Raw genomic sequence first — 17,713 nt, 5'->3', positions numbered from 1 at the left:
GCACCCCTACTGTCTCTTCTTGCACATCACCTTCTGGATTTCGCTAATTTTGCAAGAAACGGAAGAGAAGTTAGATTTGCCAACTGTAATATTGTTGTTTAATAATGTCTAAAAAGTGACTCTTTTAACGATCATTTGCCCAAAACCAATGAACCATGGCTTGGTGCTATAAAGAACACCTTTCAAATTTGTAACAGTTTGCAATTATAATATAATATGTTCAACAATATAATAACTACAATACTTGGGATATGAGCAATAAGTTTCCTGGGATATTGATTCAGAAGTGAGGATAAATGCATCTGTTACCCTCAAGGGTTCTGCTAATACTTCTCTTGACATTATCCCACTAAACATGCATAGTGCCGCCGATGATTTACTATGTGACAACCCTTTTAATTCTTCCTATCAAGCAAGATAGACCGTGGAATCGGCTAAAAGTCAAGGGAGCTAAAAGTTACCATGGAATCGGCATAATGTACTATATCAACCATGCGTCTTTTTTTGTTGTTTAACGTATGAGATTCTTAATTATAGACCGTATAGGCAAGAAATGGAACAGTGAGGTTTAACGACTTTTAAAACTGTATAATGCAAAAAAAAAAAAAACTATATAATAGATGTGGGTGAACCAATCAAATGATAAGAATCAATCAAGATTTTGTCTTGAACTTTCTTTGAGTTTTCAAATCTACAACAATCACAGATATATTATCTTTACTCCCTTTTTGTAAAGCAAGCATTGCAAGATAATCAGCTGCCGCTTGGGCTGCAAGATCAACTCCATTGCCAATGCCCCTATCGGCTACATCTCCGCCATACTTTTTATGCCAAATAAGAATCCGTTTTCTAGCAACTTCACACACCTCCTCATTAGACATAACATCCCACAACCCGTCACTAGCTAAAACCAGACACTCGTCTTCTCTAGCTCGTGCTGTAAATGTGACTTCCGGTACGGGTATTATCCAAGGTTTCAAATACCCGTCACCTGAAAAACACAAAAACAAGGAAAAGGGTTTAGAAACAAAAGTATCAATAGACAAAGTAATATCAACTCAAATATCTAAAAGTAGGTGAATTTGAGTTATATATCATGTAGAAATGGCTCATATAGAGATGTTATTCTAAAAAAGAACAGGTCAAAAATCACTAATTCTGCGTCCAATATATTGCTCTTAATTTTATACGTTATATTGCTTCTTTTAAGAATATATGGAGTCAGTTTTTCAACAAAAAAAGGAAGAAGAGAAAATAGGGTTGGAAGGTCAACGCCAACCATCCGGAGTTTAAGTTAACCAATCTGCTTGACCAATTGATGTGTGACTAGTACTAGGTAAAGTATTTTCAACAGGGATAGGCACAAGAAAAACAGCTAGACTTTAATTATTTTACTCTATAGAAAGATTCTATATATGCACCGGTTCCCATGTAGGTCCATCCATGGCCGTATCCCTAGAAGAGGTGGCAAATTTGCTCGTCTTATACTCTTATCTCTAATAATGGTTAAAAAGGATGAAATAAATAGATACCAAAAACAATACGGGTAGAAAATCTACTAATCCACTTTATTCTAGAAAATATATCTTATGTGATCATATTTCTTATTTTTCAAAATATACATTCAACAAAAAATGTTTTTAAATGACCTAGCCCCACCCAGACAATTATCTAAAAACTGTGATCATATTTCTAATTGTCTGACCCGCTCATTTTGGCACCTCCACCTAAAGATCAGGGAACCAAACACAACGATACAACGTTATACTGACTACTTGATCCATCTTTAACAACAAACTTACCAATAGATCTTGACATTGCCAGAACACCGAACACACGATGCCCATTCCACTGTATGACCTTGCCACCAGCCGCCTCGATTCTTGCATGTTCATCTTCCCGATTTGGCTAATTTCAATATAAAGGCAAAAGAAAAAAAAGTTAGTTTCTAGCAACACTTTTTCAGGCATATTTTACATTTATGAAATTTGACCCAAAAAACATATGCCTCACTTTATGATCATTTGACAAAACCACTACTTCTTTGCCACGATATAGAACTGCTCTTGAATCACCACAATTTGCAATTATGATATGTGATGAACCAATTACTGCAACCACAGCAGTTGTACCAACCGTTTCTGGGGCTACAGGTTCTGAAGTATGTCCGTTTCCTTCAGGGGCTATTCTGGCAATTCTCCCTCCAACTTCATCATCAACCTTTTGAAAACAATTTGTAAAAACTTTCTCCCACTGAACCTGTAACGTTTCGTTACTGGTTTCTGGCGCAAACATGTTCAGCTCCTCTTCTAAAGCAAGATGAACACGATCACGACAGTAGTCGGCAACCTAAATCAAGATATACATTCAGCTTTGAGAATTTCTGCTACTAGAGATGGCAATTTCAGCTTGTTCACCTAAAACGGGTCGTTATCTCTAATGGGTTAAAAGGTCAATGCCAAAAAGATTGCCTAATATCAAATGGGCCTGGTTCAAAATCCATCTTAGGCATATCAGATTTCTGGCAAACTCAGATTCCATACAATTAAAAGAGGCAGCAAGATGGAAAGGTTGTAAGCATTGAAAATAGACTACAGTTTATTTTCAACTGATTTGACTTGTTCCCTTGTTAGTAAATTTTGAATATGAACCGGCAAGACACGACCACATTGAAACATCGAATATAAATTGATTGAAACTATTTACTAAAAAATTTATCATCGCTTTAATGATAACAAATTTCGTAAGCATATCTAATACAACAAGTCAAACAAAATTCATAAACAAACACGAGGTTTGGGAGGCCAATGAATATGACAAATTTTGACACATATGAAAAAGTTACCCATTTTGACATGGATTAGAAGTTACCCTTTTTGACTTGTTAGGCAACCAGGATGATCTGCCCATGTTGGTCAATTTTAAGCATATAAAAATAGCTAAAAATGAGCAAACATGTCTATACCTGAGAACCTCCATGGCCGTCATATACACCAAAGAAATGAGTGGTCAAATTTGTCAAATTTGAGCTAGCCCTATCGTTTACATGATCCCCGACAAACATCTTAATTGGAACTTCCATAAAGCAAGGAACCGCTGAAATAGCATCTTCCATTTCTGGCCTTTTACCACATATAGAGTGGAAACCCCAAAGCGGTATGTACTTCAGCTCAAATACACTCTTTATACCTTTACTAAGATTTTTATCAACTACCGCAATTACAGATGAACTTAAAGTCGTTTCTTCCCCTAAATGGGTCACCTTTGCAACAACTTCATCATTCTCTATCTCCTTAACTGCAACAACAATAGGCAAAGGCAAACCTACTAAATCCGCATCAATGGGTTCATCCCCAATCGACATAATTTCATCAACATCGTTATTTTCTTGACTGATAATAACATCGTCACCTACGGATCCCATATCCACTTTGTTACTTAACAAGCTAGCAGTTTCAGTTAGTAGCTTCACACGACCCGCCGTATGACTCCCAAGTGAAGTATTCTCTGATATAGAATTCGTTAACATACCTTCCATACAAATCTTTCTTTTCAAATTTTCACAAACTTAGCTTCTATCATCAAGAATCTTGATTCATGTCCCTTACAAACCTTCTCCTTCTTTTTCTTTTTTACTACCTCAAATTTCAATAAGACCAATAATGGGCCTAAACCAACAATGGATCTAATCTAATAATGATCACCCAAAATAGTACTCCTAATTTCATAAGGTTTTTCTGTTCAGGTTATCCGGGCTAGCCGAGTTTTCGACTCAACGAAAATTAACTTTTTTCTTTCTTACAAGATTCTTGAAAATCATATGAAAAAAAAAAGCAACAAAGCCTTTAAACAATAATTAAAAGCATCAAGAACAACCTTTATCCATCAATCTACTAAGCAATAAAGGCAAAAAGGGATTCATGAAAACTAAAGAAAATATCAAAATCACAAGATTAAAACCTATAAAGGTTCCAACTTTATTAAAATCTTGGAACATGTGACATATGGATTACATGGATCTAAGGCAACCATTATCAACCTTTCAAAGATTTTATATAAAAAGTTGAATTTTTTTGTATATAAATTCAATCTTTTATATAAAAATTGACTTTTTTTATAAAAAAAAAATTAAGTCAATATATACCAATATGTATTGATATCTACAGTAAAAAATTATGATGAACAAATGGGGTTCTCCATAAATTGTATTACAAGTAATAAATTTGGTAAAAGAAAGATTGAAAAAAATGGCTTACCAATTAATGATAAATTGGAAAACCCCAAATGCTTGTTGATATAAATATGTGCTGCTTTTTTTTTTTTTTTGCGATTAAATTTGTGGGTCTTTTCAAGATTTCAATTTATTGATTTTATGATTTGTTTGAGAGAGAGAAAGAAAGAAAGAGTTCCTCGGGAATGCTTTAACTACTTTGATGACACGTATAAGGCATATTTATCTAAGTCTCGATCATTGCCTTTTTTGTTTTGTTTATTAGTCATGATTTAATCCAACTAATTTAATTTATGTATTTTTCGATAAACCATTTTATTCGTAATTTTAAACTTTCCTTTAAAGGCATCCACAATATCAAAACTTTGAAAACAAAGTCATAAGAATTTTCGTTAAGGTGCTAATTAGTTGTATACTTATCATAAAATTCAGGTATGAACTTTTAATATGAAAATGTACAATCTTTTTATTCATGTTAAGTGAAGCCCTAAGGGCTTAATTTAACATTTTCCTAAAACTTTTACCAAAAAGCTTTTTATACTCTGATATAGAAGCTCTAATAATAAAAGCTTGAAATTAGCTTATAGTCTTTTAAAAATGCAATAGTTTGAAATTTTATAAATTATTGATAAAAAAAAAAACACATTCATTTTCAATGACAAAAACACCATTGAAGATGTTCTAAGATTAAACCCAAAACTTGTAGATAAAAAGCTCAAATAACCTATCTTTATAATTGTCAAAAGCGACTGTCGAACTCATATAAAAAAAACTCAAGTCACTAAACTGAAACTAATAGATCACCAATCCATTAACAAGTAATTTAATATTGTATACTTTTTTTTTTATATAAAACAATAATCTTATAAACTATATTTCATTATCCTATGAGACTGTAGTTTGGAACGATAATAATTATATTAGTAAAGTGACCGTCTAACAAATACTGGAGGTCACAACTAACAGTCTATTATAAAACCAAAAAAAAAAAAAGTACAATTAAAAAACATAATGTCAAGGATCGATGGTCATTTTGCTATAATGTTATTGGCGTTTAATCATTTACTATCGAACAACGTTCATATAAGCCATTTAATGTCTTTCATTTCTTATCCTGTTTTTGTATTGAATAAATGAGTCGATAGTTGCTTTAATCGACATTTAAACTCAACCCATGATCTTCTTGGGTTCAACATCTATTTATCTATACACTCCAATCAATTCTAAGCTCTTTTACAACAGTTGTCATCGTATACAAATTCATGACCTTCTTCATTGTATTGATCACATTCTATGCAATATTGCAATCTAATGTGATAGAAAGTATGATTAGATGTTTTAATGTTGTAGACAAACTTATTTTAGAATGCCTTTTCGATCATTTTATATATTTTATATTGATTTTGATAAAAAGAAAACTTACATTATACATCTCAATTTATACTCATAAACTAAAAAGTTGACTAAAAATCACACAACTGCCAATAGGCTAGAGTTAAATATTAAAAAAGTAGAGCGCAATAATATGACTCACAAATCTATTAAGTATGTTTATGATATAATAGTTATGATTACCTAACAGATGTCACAGTTAAACAATAGTTTAATTGAATTGAATTACTAGTTTAATGCATAAAAACAAGATTAGTTAATTTAATTGAATTAATCCAAAAGGTTTTATTCTTCTTCTTGGATTATTAAATTCTACTCATAAACGAACTTTTTATGGGTGAAAAACAAGCACGTGTCGCTTTTTGAGAGGGTAAGTCTCACCAACAAGATCCATTATCAAAGATTCAAAAGATTTTAAGCCACCAACCTATCAACTTAATTAAACCTTAAACTATTATTATCATTTTTTATCTTATATTTTTTCTATCAATTTAGTTTGAGCATTTGTCATAATCTGTATACTTATTAGGTTTGTTTCTAAATTTTATAGTTTATATGTCATTAAATTATCTTATCGATAGGAACAATATTTTTGAATTCAAATCATTGTGTTACTTGTATCAATTATGATCATTGTTATTACGATTGTGAATTACGACCAATTGTCCATAGCTTAAATGATACCTATAAGCGTAAAAGAAAAACTTGAGACCATTTTTGGTATAAGGAGGTTTTGGTTCAAGCTTTGTCTTCATCGTGTCCCATTGTGTGAGGAGAGTATTTTCTATTAGGTAGGTAATGCCTATAGTCAAAAAAGCACCCGGGATCAAAATTCATCCGCCAATCTTTGCCTTTTGGGATTGATTATGGATTATGATGTACTATACGTATGGAAATTTGATCTTTAAATAAAGTCGTTTGTTTCATTTAGTTTTACCGATCGTTCAAGCACTTTACTTGGAAGTTCAAGTATGTTATTATGATAATGTAATGTGTTGCATGTCAAAAATCCGATATGAGCATTTCCTTCTTACCTGCATTATATTTCAACAAATATTATCCTTGTGACCTACTTTCTAGCCATTTCTCTAGTTTCTCTCTAAGATTTTACATTGAGAAGTTTTCAATTGAGATTTTTTTAAAAATTGTGTAACTGTCACCTCATAAGTGGTTTTGTAGCAATTAGTATGTGAACATGTGTAAATGAAGGATTGAGATCCTCTAAAATTATTTATAACTTTATTGGTAAAGTTGTTAATTCTAACCCTTGAATTAAATCAAGGGTCAATCTTTGATTCTTGACATTTTATTTCAATTCAAAGGTCAAAATGCTTTCAACGTAAAGTTAAGACTTTAGAGCATCCATAAAGGTAAAGGAAACTATCTTTTGCTTTGTAGAGCGTAAACAAAAACAAAATAATTCATAGCCTTAAATATTGGTATTATCAAAAAATATGATTAATGAAATATTCCCTATTATTATTATTATTATTATTATTATTATTATTATTATTATTATTATTTGATAAATATAAGATAGAAAAATATTCACTATTTGAAGATGCCATAAGTATTGAACACATCTCATAGAAAATTTAATTAAACATTTAAATATAAGAGATCTAAGTAGTCTTTAGTTTTGATTAGTCTACTAATACTTAATAAACATTGTTAGTTGTGTTAGATAAGAGTTTAGTGAACAAGGAATAAACAATTAAAATAAATCTGATAGGAGAATAAAATACATGACCAAAAAACAAAAGGATGAATTAAGTATAATATATTTGGCATGCCAAAATGAAGTCAGTTAACCATCCTCTGAACTCTGAAGTAAGGATGAACCGAAAACCCAAAAACGCCTTCACCCTCTCCGGGACCAAACCAGACCAAACATAGTCACTACTAGTCAGTCCAATCTGGTCAAAACCTGGCAAAAACCAAAATGGCGACTGATTGGGTTTTAAAGAGTGATACTTGAGATTCATTCGTTAGACATTTATTCAGTATAGTGTAAGGAAGCAGACCCAGTTTTCAATAATCATGAATCTAAAGAGTGAAGGCAATAATGGAAGGATTCATGTTAATAGTGACTCTTTGTCTAAGGTTATAGAATATATTGGAGATGATCTAAAGTAATTTTCTGATATATAACTTAATGGTCGGTATATACAAGGATGGGTACTTTTTTGGTTACCAATCTACTTTTTTATTCTTTACCTCATAAGTAAATGAATTTTGAATGATATGCGAACAACTTTTTGCTTTGGAAGTCGACGAGTGCAACTCTAGATACTGCTGTTAGGTCGTCAAAAACCCTTTAGCAAAGTAGCAAACCCACTTACCTCGTGAGGTATTGAGAAAGTAAAAAACGTATGTATACTTAACATTTTTAGATATCTAAAATTGCAGATCCTGAGTTTACTAATGATACCCAGATCCTAAATATTGGATGTTTTTGAACTGGATGTTCCAGATTAGGTTCGACAGCTGTGTCCCGGTTAAACATGACTTAGGACTTTTGGTAATTCATTTGTCCTACACTTATAGTATGTGACCTTACGCCTTTGGCTCATGGAAAGAAACTAGAGACTAGCCTAGTTATTACATGTGCATTCGCTCCATGTTAGAAAGCCATGCAAATTACAAGAAATGTTGCAGTTAACTTTGAAAGAATATCATGTCACATAAAAGGGCGATCTTAGCCATGGTCAAGGTACGCCTATGGCTCATGGAGAGAAACTAGAGACTAGACTAGTGATTCATGTGTTTTAGTTCCATATGATAGCTGTGTTTTAAAGACTTCACTAGATTTTAAAATGTCCATGGATGTTGCATGTCTCTTCATTATACATCTATTCATAAAATTTGAGAGTTTCCACCTTACAGGGCTCATGCTATTTATCTATGTACAAAAATTTCATACAAGCTGAATGTAACACTCCATTTTTCCTAAAATATAAATGACATGCTTACCTCAATGATGGAAGTGTCATGTAGCAACCTTCTTAGAAAAGCCGAGACAATGTCCTCTAGTCTGCAACCTAAGTTTCGATCTCTGAACATCTATGAAGTTCATGATTTTATTGAATATACTCATCAGTGAAGTCATTAAATAATCTTTGAGAAACATTTCAATTATCCATAACAAAGCATAGCCTATATGCTTACATTTTGAAACACTAGATCATACACATATTGCTAATAGATGGAAAAAATTGCATCAAGTTAGGTGCCAGATAATTCATGGTGAAAAATGTTGTAGTAGGATAGTCTCTACCCGTGAGTGAATGAAGATTGGGCAGTTAGTTGCTTCTTACAGTGCGTAGAAACCATCACCGTAATTTAAAAACTGCCCGTATCCAACGCCTGAATGAGAAGAATAAACTACTAAATAACAACTGGAAAGAGGTACACATGAAGGTAGATGTGGCAGATAAGCGGGTGGGTAACATATCAAAATGGGTAAACATTACTACAGGTCAGGTTGACCCAAAACACTTGTAGTCCAAATTTTTAACTTTTCTATAACCAATTAGTATTATGATAACAAAAATTATATTACATTACTAATGTTACAACTATTTGAATAAAACGATTCAATAAGTTTTATAAACTGTAACTACTCTTTGGAACACTTTTGACCTGCTCAATCTATTTATCCTGCCTTTTTAACTTATTTTGATTGAACTTCACCCGTTTGACTCGCTGGAAATTAATAAAAACAAAAACCTGAAAATTAACCCATTTACAAGTAAAAAGGTTAAAATTGCCACCTCTGCCAGAAAGTTTTCACCATAACTCTAACAGAAAAGTCTTAAACGAGAGAAAATTTAGAGTTTGAACTATACCGCTGCATGGTAATATTTCGAGCTCGATTTTTTATTTCTCTGTTGTATGTATTCACATCCACTAGACTAAATCCAGCTGTTACAAATAAATTTGACAAATGATCTTCTGAGAAGTAGAAGGAAGACTGCAGAAAAATATTCAATAATAGTGAAAAAGAGTACACAGGGTGGAAATAACTAATTTGATGAATTGACGGTGACATATCTATAGAGTCCTTACAGTGCCATCTCCACGAAAATATAAGTTTTCACTAATAACTTGATTCTTTTTTATTAGCATCTCCTGCAGGAAGACAAGAGTTATCGTAAAGAAAACTAGCAATGGTAAAACGGGTCGGATGGGTACAAATTCAGCTCATAACAAGAAAGGAATTTAACTCACTTGAGCATAATCCCCAACAGCATAATCCCGTAAAAGAACATGACCATTAGGCTGCAAATTTGTATGGCATTCATCATATGGATTTATGGAATGTGAAACCAATATTCTGAAATTGGAATTAATAAAGAAAAAAACTTAGAGACTGACCTTCAATACACATCTAATGTTTTGTATGACAGTGGGCATCTTCTCGGGAGAAACTGCAGACAGTGTAAAAACCTGCTTCAAATAATTAGTGTTAATCCACAATTTCCGAATTCTTATTGACCAATAACAAGAATTTCATACTTACTAATGTCACAACATCAACGGATGCGGATGCAACGTGGTCGCAGAGATTGTCTTCTGCAATATTACAAACAAAAACATTCATTTGATCTTCACGAAACTTTGGATTCGACTGCATACGATATCCAAAAGGTCAAAATCCGATTCCAAAATATTTAACAGTAGAAATGGTGAGAAAGTAAGGTAACCTTAACAAGGGAGATTGCATGATGTGAGAAATCACAAGCATGAACAAAAAGTTGAGGATAACTCTTGGCAAGAGGAAATATTGTATTACCAGCTCCACAGCCAGCCTGCACACAATGATCAAGTTTCCGTTGAAGGCACATTTGAGTTTTTGAAGAAAATGGAGACGGTATTTTATATAACAAAATGAATGATACCTCAAATAAAATGAGTCTTCCATTGGCATTATCATCATAAAAGTATTGCCCCCAATCCTTCTCCAAGTAATGTCTATCCTTGAAAAACTGCAATCACTTAATTAAATTAATCAAAAATTACTTGTAAATCATAAAACTCCCAGTATTACAAACTGCAAATCACACCAAAATGTATCTAACCATCATGGTTTTGCTATTGTCTATACTAGATATTCAGCTGTAGCTCCTAACGTTACAAACTTCTGGGCTACTACTACTTATACGGTGGTGTAATCCATAAACTCCTGAAATGGCATCTGTTTTAATGAGGTGATAACCTTTATAGCTGTCATGTCACCCAAAAAGAGTTAGTCCCTAGCCCCCGTACTTGGTTTCCACAAACAAAAGAGCACTATTGTATAAATCTGACATCTTATAACTAGTATAACACCGGCGTGCATTTAAAACACCTTTAACTTGTAAACCACTGACTCGGCTATCCAAGATACAACCAATGTGACACTATCCATGACATAAGCAAAATTTGTGGGAACTAGCACTACAGGACGTTAGTAACTTCTATAGTATACGCATGTATGTGATAACTTATAAAGCGCTAACACGACGCCAATTTTAATGACATAGCACTTAGTTGTAACAATTTATACGGCCATCACATTACAACAACAACAACAAAGACTCAACCCCTAGATGGGGTACGGGGGAGGTGGGCTGTAGACAGTCTTACCTCTACCCAAAGGTAGAGAGACTGCTTCCATAAGGACGTCCGACCACAAAGAGGTGAACGTAGAAAAGTGTAAGGATTTTAGTTATCATACCTGTCGGTCGCCGATAGCAAAGAAGGACATACCTGTCTCTAAGCGTGGGAGAGTAGCAAGCATTCAACCTAACGTACTTTAGCAGAGGTTCCACAATACATATACACTAGCCAACATGGTATAAGGAAACGACATGCATACATGCATATAAAAATGGAACCAACCGTGCAAGAAAGATAACTGGTGCTAAACACCCTATGGAACAAAGTACTAAGGCCGCCTAGCTAGACTAAATCCTATTCCTCACATATACTCTCAAACCCCTAAACTAATCCTAGTCCTCTAAATCCTCTTTCAATGGTCATGTCCTCCGACAAACAAGCATTTTGGGGTCAGCCTAGCGTGAGTGCGTGACCTCCCCCCTCGGTTTAGGCCTACCTCTACACAAGGCCAAAACCAATACAGAGGTCACTGAAAACCAAAGTCTAAGTAACAAGTCTAAGTAAATAGTCTACATAATCTAATCCCATATGCCTTTCGCCCCTTGTCCACGTCCTCCGCTAGGGACCTCCTTTAGAGCATTTGGTATCCTGTCCTTCTCCCTTCATCGACCTACCTCTTAATTTGTTAGGTCAAACCCCTTCGTAACATCGAGTCACCTAAGTTGGGCCCACTTCTCCAGGCCCAACCATCCCTCACATCCTTGGGCAAAGCCATATGGGAAAAAAATGTCGATCTTAGTCACTCAGCTATCTACCCTAACCTAATCCTCTACTCTAATCTTAGTTCTCCGGGCCATCATATCCGACGTCATGTCCTCCGATAAGCCAAGCTCTTTTAAAACAATTCCACTACATGTAAATATGATTTTAAAAACAAAGTTCTGGTGGCTACAAATAAGTCAACGTATGCTCTTCATATTTAAAAAACATTTTATAGTTAAAGCCTTGGTCAGATTAATCCTAAATCTCATCCATCTATCTCAAACTCCATCCATCCATTAGAGCATTACACCTGTCTATATATAAATTCACCCCCCTTTTTAATATTTTACTCCCCTCCACATAAAAAAGTAATACACACATGTGACCTCGATAAGACAAAGTACTATAGTTTTCTTCTTCATCCGCCATTAACAACAAAGCTTCAGTTTCAATGTTCAATTCTATCGTTCAAACACCCTTTAGGTTTCATATCTCCAACATAGGTCTATGGACCTACCTTGTGTCAAGGTAGTTCCGCCCTTGGATGTAAGTAAAACCCTTTTTGTTCCGTAATAATGGTGGCCAAGTTAAACATGAAATTCCTTTTGAAGAAGATGAAGACCGAAGACGTCCCCAAAACTAGAAACGGTGAAGAAACGCCAGTTGACTTATCGAAGCAGTCAAGGAACGTCCCCAAATTTTTGGAAACGGCCAAGAAACGTTTCGCAGCCGTCCCCATAGGTAATTCCGTCCCCGACGAGTTTCCGATACGGGGTACGCTACCTTCTGGACGTTTCCGTGCATCAGAGCTTTTAGGTCCTTCGCTAGTCGCTCCTCCCACCTCATCTTTGGCCTTCCACTTCTTCTTACACCGTCAACGTGGATAGATTATACTCTCCTTATTGGAGCAGCTTGGTCTCTTCTCCTGACATGACCAAACCATCTTAAGCGTCCTTCCCTTAGCTTGTTAATGATGGATCCTACTTCAAGTTCTTCTCTAAAAACTCCTGTGGGGTACCTATCTAATAGTTTCTTCCCGCAAATCCACCTTAGCACAACCACCTCCATCCGGGACGAACATTCTAACCCGTGTACCATAGCCGGTCTAATAGCCACTCTGTAGAACTTGCCTTTCGGTTTTAGCGGGATCCTCTTGTCGCACATGACTCCAGAAGCTGCTCTCCACTTCATGCACCCTGCTTGGATCCGATGTGTCACGTCTTAATCTAACACCCACCCCCCGACGCTTTGTGTATCATTGATCCTAGGTATCTACAAGACTCCTTCGGGCACAATATCCGCTCCCCAATGCATCCCCATTATGTCTTATCTCCTGCTTATCAAAGTCACATTGTAGGTATTCTGTCTTCTCTCGGCTCACACGCAAACCATCGTCTTCAAGGGCTCCTCTCCATTACTCTAAACTACGGTTTAGTTCTTCCTTCGATCTTGCAATAAGCGCGATGTCATCAGCAAAAATCAGGCACCACGGTAGTTCCTCTTCTAGGTCACTCGGCAACTCGTCTAAGATCAAGGTAAAAAGGTAAGGGCTAAGCGCGGAACCCTGGTGTAGTCCCCTCTCTACCGAGAAAAGCTCCATGTTCCCCACAAGGGTTCGAACACCGTTCCTTGCTCTGTCAAAACAAGGTGACATTCTCGCAAAAAAAATCTTAGTTCCTCGGCCCTATATTATCGTCCGAAAAGCAACAAATACGTGTTAGTACCTAGTATTTATTTTGTACAGCAAATCCCAATCACCCCCAAATTACAAGTTCGTTACATTAAAATAAACTACTTTGTAACATGTAAATAATAATAATAATATAAATATAAATGATATTCCAGAATAATAGTATTAAAATAATAAAAAATAGTAGATAAAATTGGGGGGCACCTTGTTCTGATGGAGGTCATAAAATTTTTCCCAATGTATTCTAGTATCATAGTAGTTATTTTCAATATCAACTTGAGACGACGCTGATAAACACTTTAATTTAACAACGCCGGTGAAACGTCGTCGTTTAAAGGAAAGTGGGTGGGGGTACGACGGCGAGACTGAAATGGCGGGAAGATAAACCGCCGTCATGTCCTCTGCCGTTAAAGAGCTTTTGGATGGTGTAAAAGGAAGAACTAAAGAAGTAATAACTACGTTTTATTAGCACCCCCTCTACTTTTGTAGTATTTACCTTTTTAAGTAAAAATCCCGCTCAAGAGTTTCTCATTTTGTTCCACGGAAAGAGTAAATTAAGATCGACCTCGGTCTCCAGAAACAAAGACTCCATCGGTTGGTTTATATTTTGTTGTACATAAATATTTTTTAGAATTGGTTAGGAAAATGGTTTTAATCAGCCATGGACAAACAAAAAACATAAAAATAAAAATCGATCACCAGAATTTTCTTAATACATAAAAATGTCATGTTATTTCAGATAATCTGAGCAGAAAAACCTGATTTATTTATCCGTTTTACTTTCTAAGATAAACTAACAAGTCGGACGTTGAGCTTTCTCAAAAAAACATGAAAAAGAAGGCTCCAATGTTTATAGTGACATGTCAATAGGTGAAGTCCATGGCTTTTTGTTACCATTATTTTCAAAAGCTCAAATCAAATCCATACAAGAAAGGAAGTATAATTCCATGACTATGCTTCTTATAAACCTTCTCACATGATGAGACAAAGAGTTTAATATAATTTTTGAACAAGAAAACATACGAAGATGGATCAAATTTGCTACATATGAACATTGAATACTACTACTAAAGGAACGAACCAAACAGATTTCATTATTGGCGGGCGAAAGTTGAGAAACTCCGGCCTGTTGATGAAAATCGGTTTGCATTGCCAACCAAATAGCCAAAAACAAAGAAGTTATGTGAAGAGGAATTGGGTTATATCAAATCAACCCGAAACAAGCTTTACAACAATGCAAAGAGAGTTAAGGATCATTAGAAGAACTCTTAAGTACTGTGTTGCATAAATGAGTCCGATGATTTGTCCTTTGAGCGAATTCCTCTTGACCCCGGAGTACTCTTGGAAGCTCCACCCTCTCGGTGCAAGAAAACGGTCCTCGTTTAATATTGCTAGTGCATTTGCAATAAGCAGACATCCCTCAAGCAGAGTCCACAAACCCATGTCGTGAAATCAGGTCTGTAACTAATTTTTGTCCTGTCACAATTTTGTTACATACACAAATTCATAAAAGTAATGTATCACAAGTCTAAAAAGAGATCACCGACCCAATGAAACATAAATTTGGTTTCTTTATTTAATAGTTATTGAAAATTATTGCACAAATGTTATTTTTATTTGCTTCATATAGATGTAGGGAAAAAAATATATAGCATGTGGCCACGTAAATTCACCCACGATGAATGTACCTGAAAAGCTTGTCATATTAACAAAAGAAAAAAACTATAAAATGTATGTATTGTTGGAGCAGTCTCTTCATCATCGGGTAGAAGGATGACTCTCTACTATTTACATCTCATCTTTTTATATCCAGCTCATGAGGAGACTGGATATAGTTGTTGCATATATGAATGTGTAGATGTGATTATTATGTATTATGTTGATTGAATTGCAAACGAATAGATGATAACCTAGAAGAAATGAAAAAATAGATAAATAAAGTAATTGGGTAAATGTAAAAGATATGGAAAATGAAAGTTCTACCTTGGATCTGAAGTTGTATAGGATGATGAAAAGTGATGGTTTGAAATATATGCTGGTTGAAGACGATAATAAAATGGAAAACTAGATGAGATGGCATTTCTGTTATCTTAGTCCGTAGACAAAGATTCGTGCCAAAGTTGTCTGGGGGATTATTAAATTATTTGAGGTTAAGAACAAGTCTTAGCTAGGTATGTTTATTTCGAAACTTTTTTTTTTTTTTTTTCTGAAAATTTCTTTATTTTCTTTCTTTAGTACATTTTTTTTTTTTAGTAATAATAATTAACAATTTACATAAATAAAAGCTCTACTTCTTTCTTTGTTTTATGAGTTTATTTTCTTTCTTTAACACACAAATCTTATATCGAAAAACATATAATCCAAAAAAACCAATTTGTTTTAAATGGTAGTTGGTGTCTGGATCGGGTACTTTTGTTTAAACGCCAGAACATTAAACGCCACTTCTTCGATCAAATGGTTTACGCCTCTAGCTTCCATATTGGTTGTGGCTCATATATAGTAGTTTCATGATCAAACCAAAGTAGTGTTACAACTAATCAATCCGAATGAGCAATCATGATCTAAACAACAGATATGCCTATATATGATCATCGAGGAATGAGTTGATTGTCGACATCCAGGTGGAGCAGGATTCTTTATCTGAAGTACATAAAACGTGTCCAATGATTATTAAGTAGGGTTTGACATAGTTTAATGCCCAATTATGACATCTTTGATTTTCAACCCAAACATCGATTCCAATACTGGATAGTTGTAATAGGTGAACCGAATTGATGTTAAAATATTTTGTGACATGTCCTATCATACAAACCATGGGTTTGAAGTTTAATAAAATTTTGGTTAACCACTAAAAACACTACACAAAAAGCCATTATTTCAAAATACTAGTTAAACCATAATATACAAGCAAAATCCATTATTCTACAAACTGTGGTAAATCTTTTTGAAATTAGAGCTGACATATCGTGTCCAACACGACATGATAAAACACATACTTGTTAAGGCCAAACACGAACACGATAAAATAATCGTGTCAATTTTTCCAAACACGAACATGACATTAAATTTAACAAGTTACACGATAAGAAACCTGATAAGAGACGTGTTAACAAAAATTCTAAATTTAAACCATCGAACATGTTAAGGAATCTGCTAAGGATAGAAATCTGTTAATGATTGGAAACATGTTAAGACACGATAATAAATCTGGTAAGAAACATGTTAACCGTGCTTAACAGGTATTGTTGTGTATTAGCAGATTTCATTTAGTACATATGTATAGTACAGGTCTTTTTGTGTCTTAATAGGTCCGCACCTGTTAAGATACAAAACTTGTTAACGTCAAACACGAAACCTATTAAAAGCAGATCGTGTCGTATTAGCAGGTTTGTGGTAGAAATTGTCAGCTCTATTTTTAAACGGTGACAAAAGGAACGCGAAAGATAGGATACGTATCTGTTGATCAGTACTTCAGTAGTAGTATAAAGATGGGATGGAATGGAATGGAATGGTTTAAAAATCACTCAAAAACTAAATGGAATGGTTTAAAAATCACTCAAAAACTAACTTTCAATTAGATTTCTCAAAAATTCGTTTTCAGTATATGTATGTATAATGTTACAGTAATACACCTTACGATATATTTATTAAAATTTTCCCATATACTAAAATAATTAATAGAATTACAATCCTTTTTTTTTTGTTTGGTTTTACAAGTTTCGCTCTTTTGTAGCATTTGTTTTTCGTTTCAAAATAAAGAAGTAAATATTGTAAATTTTTAGATGTGGTAATTATTGGGGAAGAGGGTAAAGTTGTTTACCATATATTGTTGAATTTGACTTACGATTTATCAAAATGTCTCTATATATTAAAATATAATAATTGACAGAAGTATAATATTTAACATAGTTAGAAAATCTTGTTGCTGTTCGAAAAAAAACATAGTTAGAAAATGAATGAGATTTCATTTAGAACTTAGAAAATTTTGGACTCAATTCCTTTGTTGAAACGGTTCGTTATTTTAGTATATATGCCGT

At 34.1% G+C, this 17,713-nt stretch overlaps 3 protein-coding genes across 14 annotated transcripts; all 3 read right to left on the bottom strand.

Moving 5' to 3' along the window:
- Positions 1-627: 627 nt before the first annotated feature.
- LOC122607589 (protein phosphatase 2C 16-like) lies at positions 628-3,971 on the bottom strand. Its single transcript, XM_043780596.1, has 4 exons — positions 2,966-3,971; positions 2,014-2,349; positions 1,803-1,908; positions 628-991 (listed from the first exon to the last, which is right to left on the bottom strand). Exons 1-4 carry the CDS (start codon positions 3,536-3,538, stop codon positions 654-656), a joined length of 1,353 nt encoding a protein of 450 aa, XP_043636531.1. The 5' UTR covers positions 3,539-3,971; the 3' UTR covers positions 628-653.
- Positions 3,972-7,235: 3,264 nt separating this feature from the next.
- LOC122606464 (tRNA N(3)-methylcytidine methyltransferase METTL6-like) lies at positions 7,236-14,116 on the bottom strand. Of its 10 annotated transcripts, none has more exons than XR_006324908.1 (10): positions 13,881-14,116; positions 10,525-10,611; positions 10,330-10,434; positions 10,146-10,253; positions 10,001-10,072; positions 9,854-9,904; positions 9,692-9,754; positions 9,472-9,596; positions 8,597-8,686; positions 7,236-7,572 (listed from the first exon to the last, which is right to left on the bottom strand). XR_006324908.1 is itself a non-coding variant. In XM_043779315.1 (9 exons), the coding sequence occupies exons 1-9, from the start codon at positions 14,070-14,072 to the stop codon at positions 8,956-8,958; spliced, it is 837 nt and encodes a 278-aa protein (XP_043635250.1). In that variant the 5' UTR covers positions 14,073-14,116; the 3' UTR covers positions 8,724-8,955. The 10 variants fall into 10 exon arrangements, 4 of the variants coding, with proteins under 4 accessions (XP_043635250.1, XP_043635249.1, XP_043635251.1 ...); XR_006324907.1 differs by having other exon boundaries at positions 7,236-7,550; XR_006324906.1 differs by lacking the exon at positions 7,236-7,572 and adding an exon at positions 8,901-8,989 and having other exon boundaries at positions 8,596-8,686.
- A 493-nt stretch (positions 14,117-14,609) lies between these two features.
- Positions 14,610-15,800, bottom strand: LOC122608371 (immediate early response 3-interacting protein 1-like). 3 transcript variants are annotated; one of them, XM_043781467.1, is made up of 3 exons: positions 15,660-15,798; positions 15,365-15,586; positions 14,610-15,152 (listed from the first exon to the last, which is right to left on the bottom strand). In XM_043781467.1, exon 3 carries the CDS (start codon positions 15,117-15,119, stop codon positions 14,886-14,888), a length of 234 nt encoding a protein of 77 aa, XP_043637402.1. In that variant the 5' UTR covers positions 15,120-15,152; positions 15,365-15,586; positions 15,660-15,798; the 3' UTR covers positions 14,610-14,885. The 3 variants fall into 3 exon arrangements, with proteins under 3 accessions (XP_043637402.1, XP_043637403.1, XP_043637401.1); XM_043781468.1 differs by lacking the exon at positions 15,365-15,586 and having other exon boundaries at positions 14,610-15,134; positions 15,660-15,800; XM_043781466.1 differs by lacking the exon at positions 15,365-15,586.
- Positions 15,801-17,713: the final 1,913 nt, after the last annotated feature.

The sequence above is a fragment of the Erigeron canadensis genome, chromosome 7 (assembly GCF_010389155.1).
Source record: "Erigeron canadensis isolate Cc75 chromosome 7, C_canadensis_v1, whole genome shotgun sequence".
Lineage (NCBI taxonomy): Eukaryota > Viridiplantae > Streptophyta > Magnoliopsida > Asterales > Asteraceae > Erigeron > Erigeron canadensis.
This window is presented reverse-complemented; position numbering and strand designations above follow the sequence as displayed.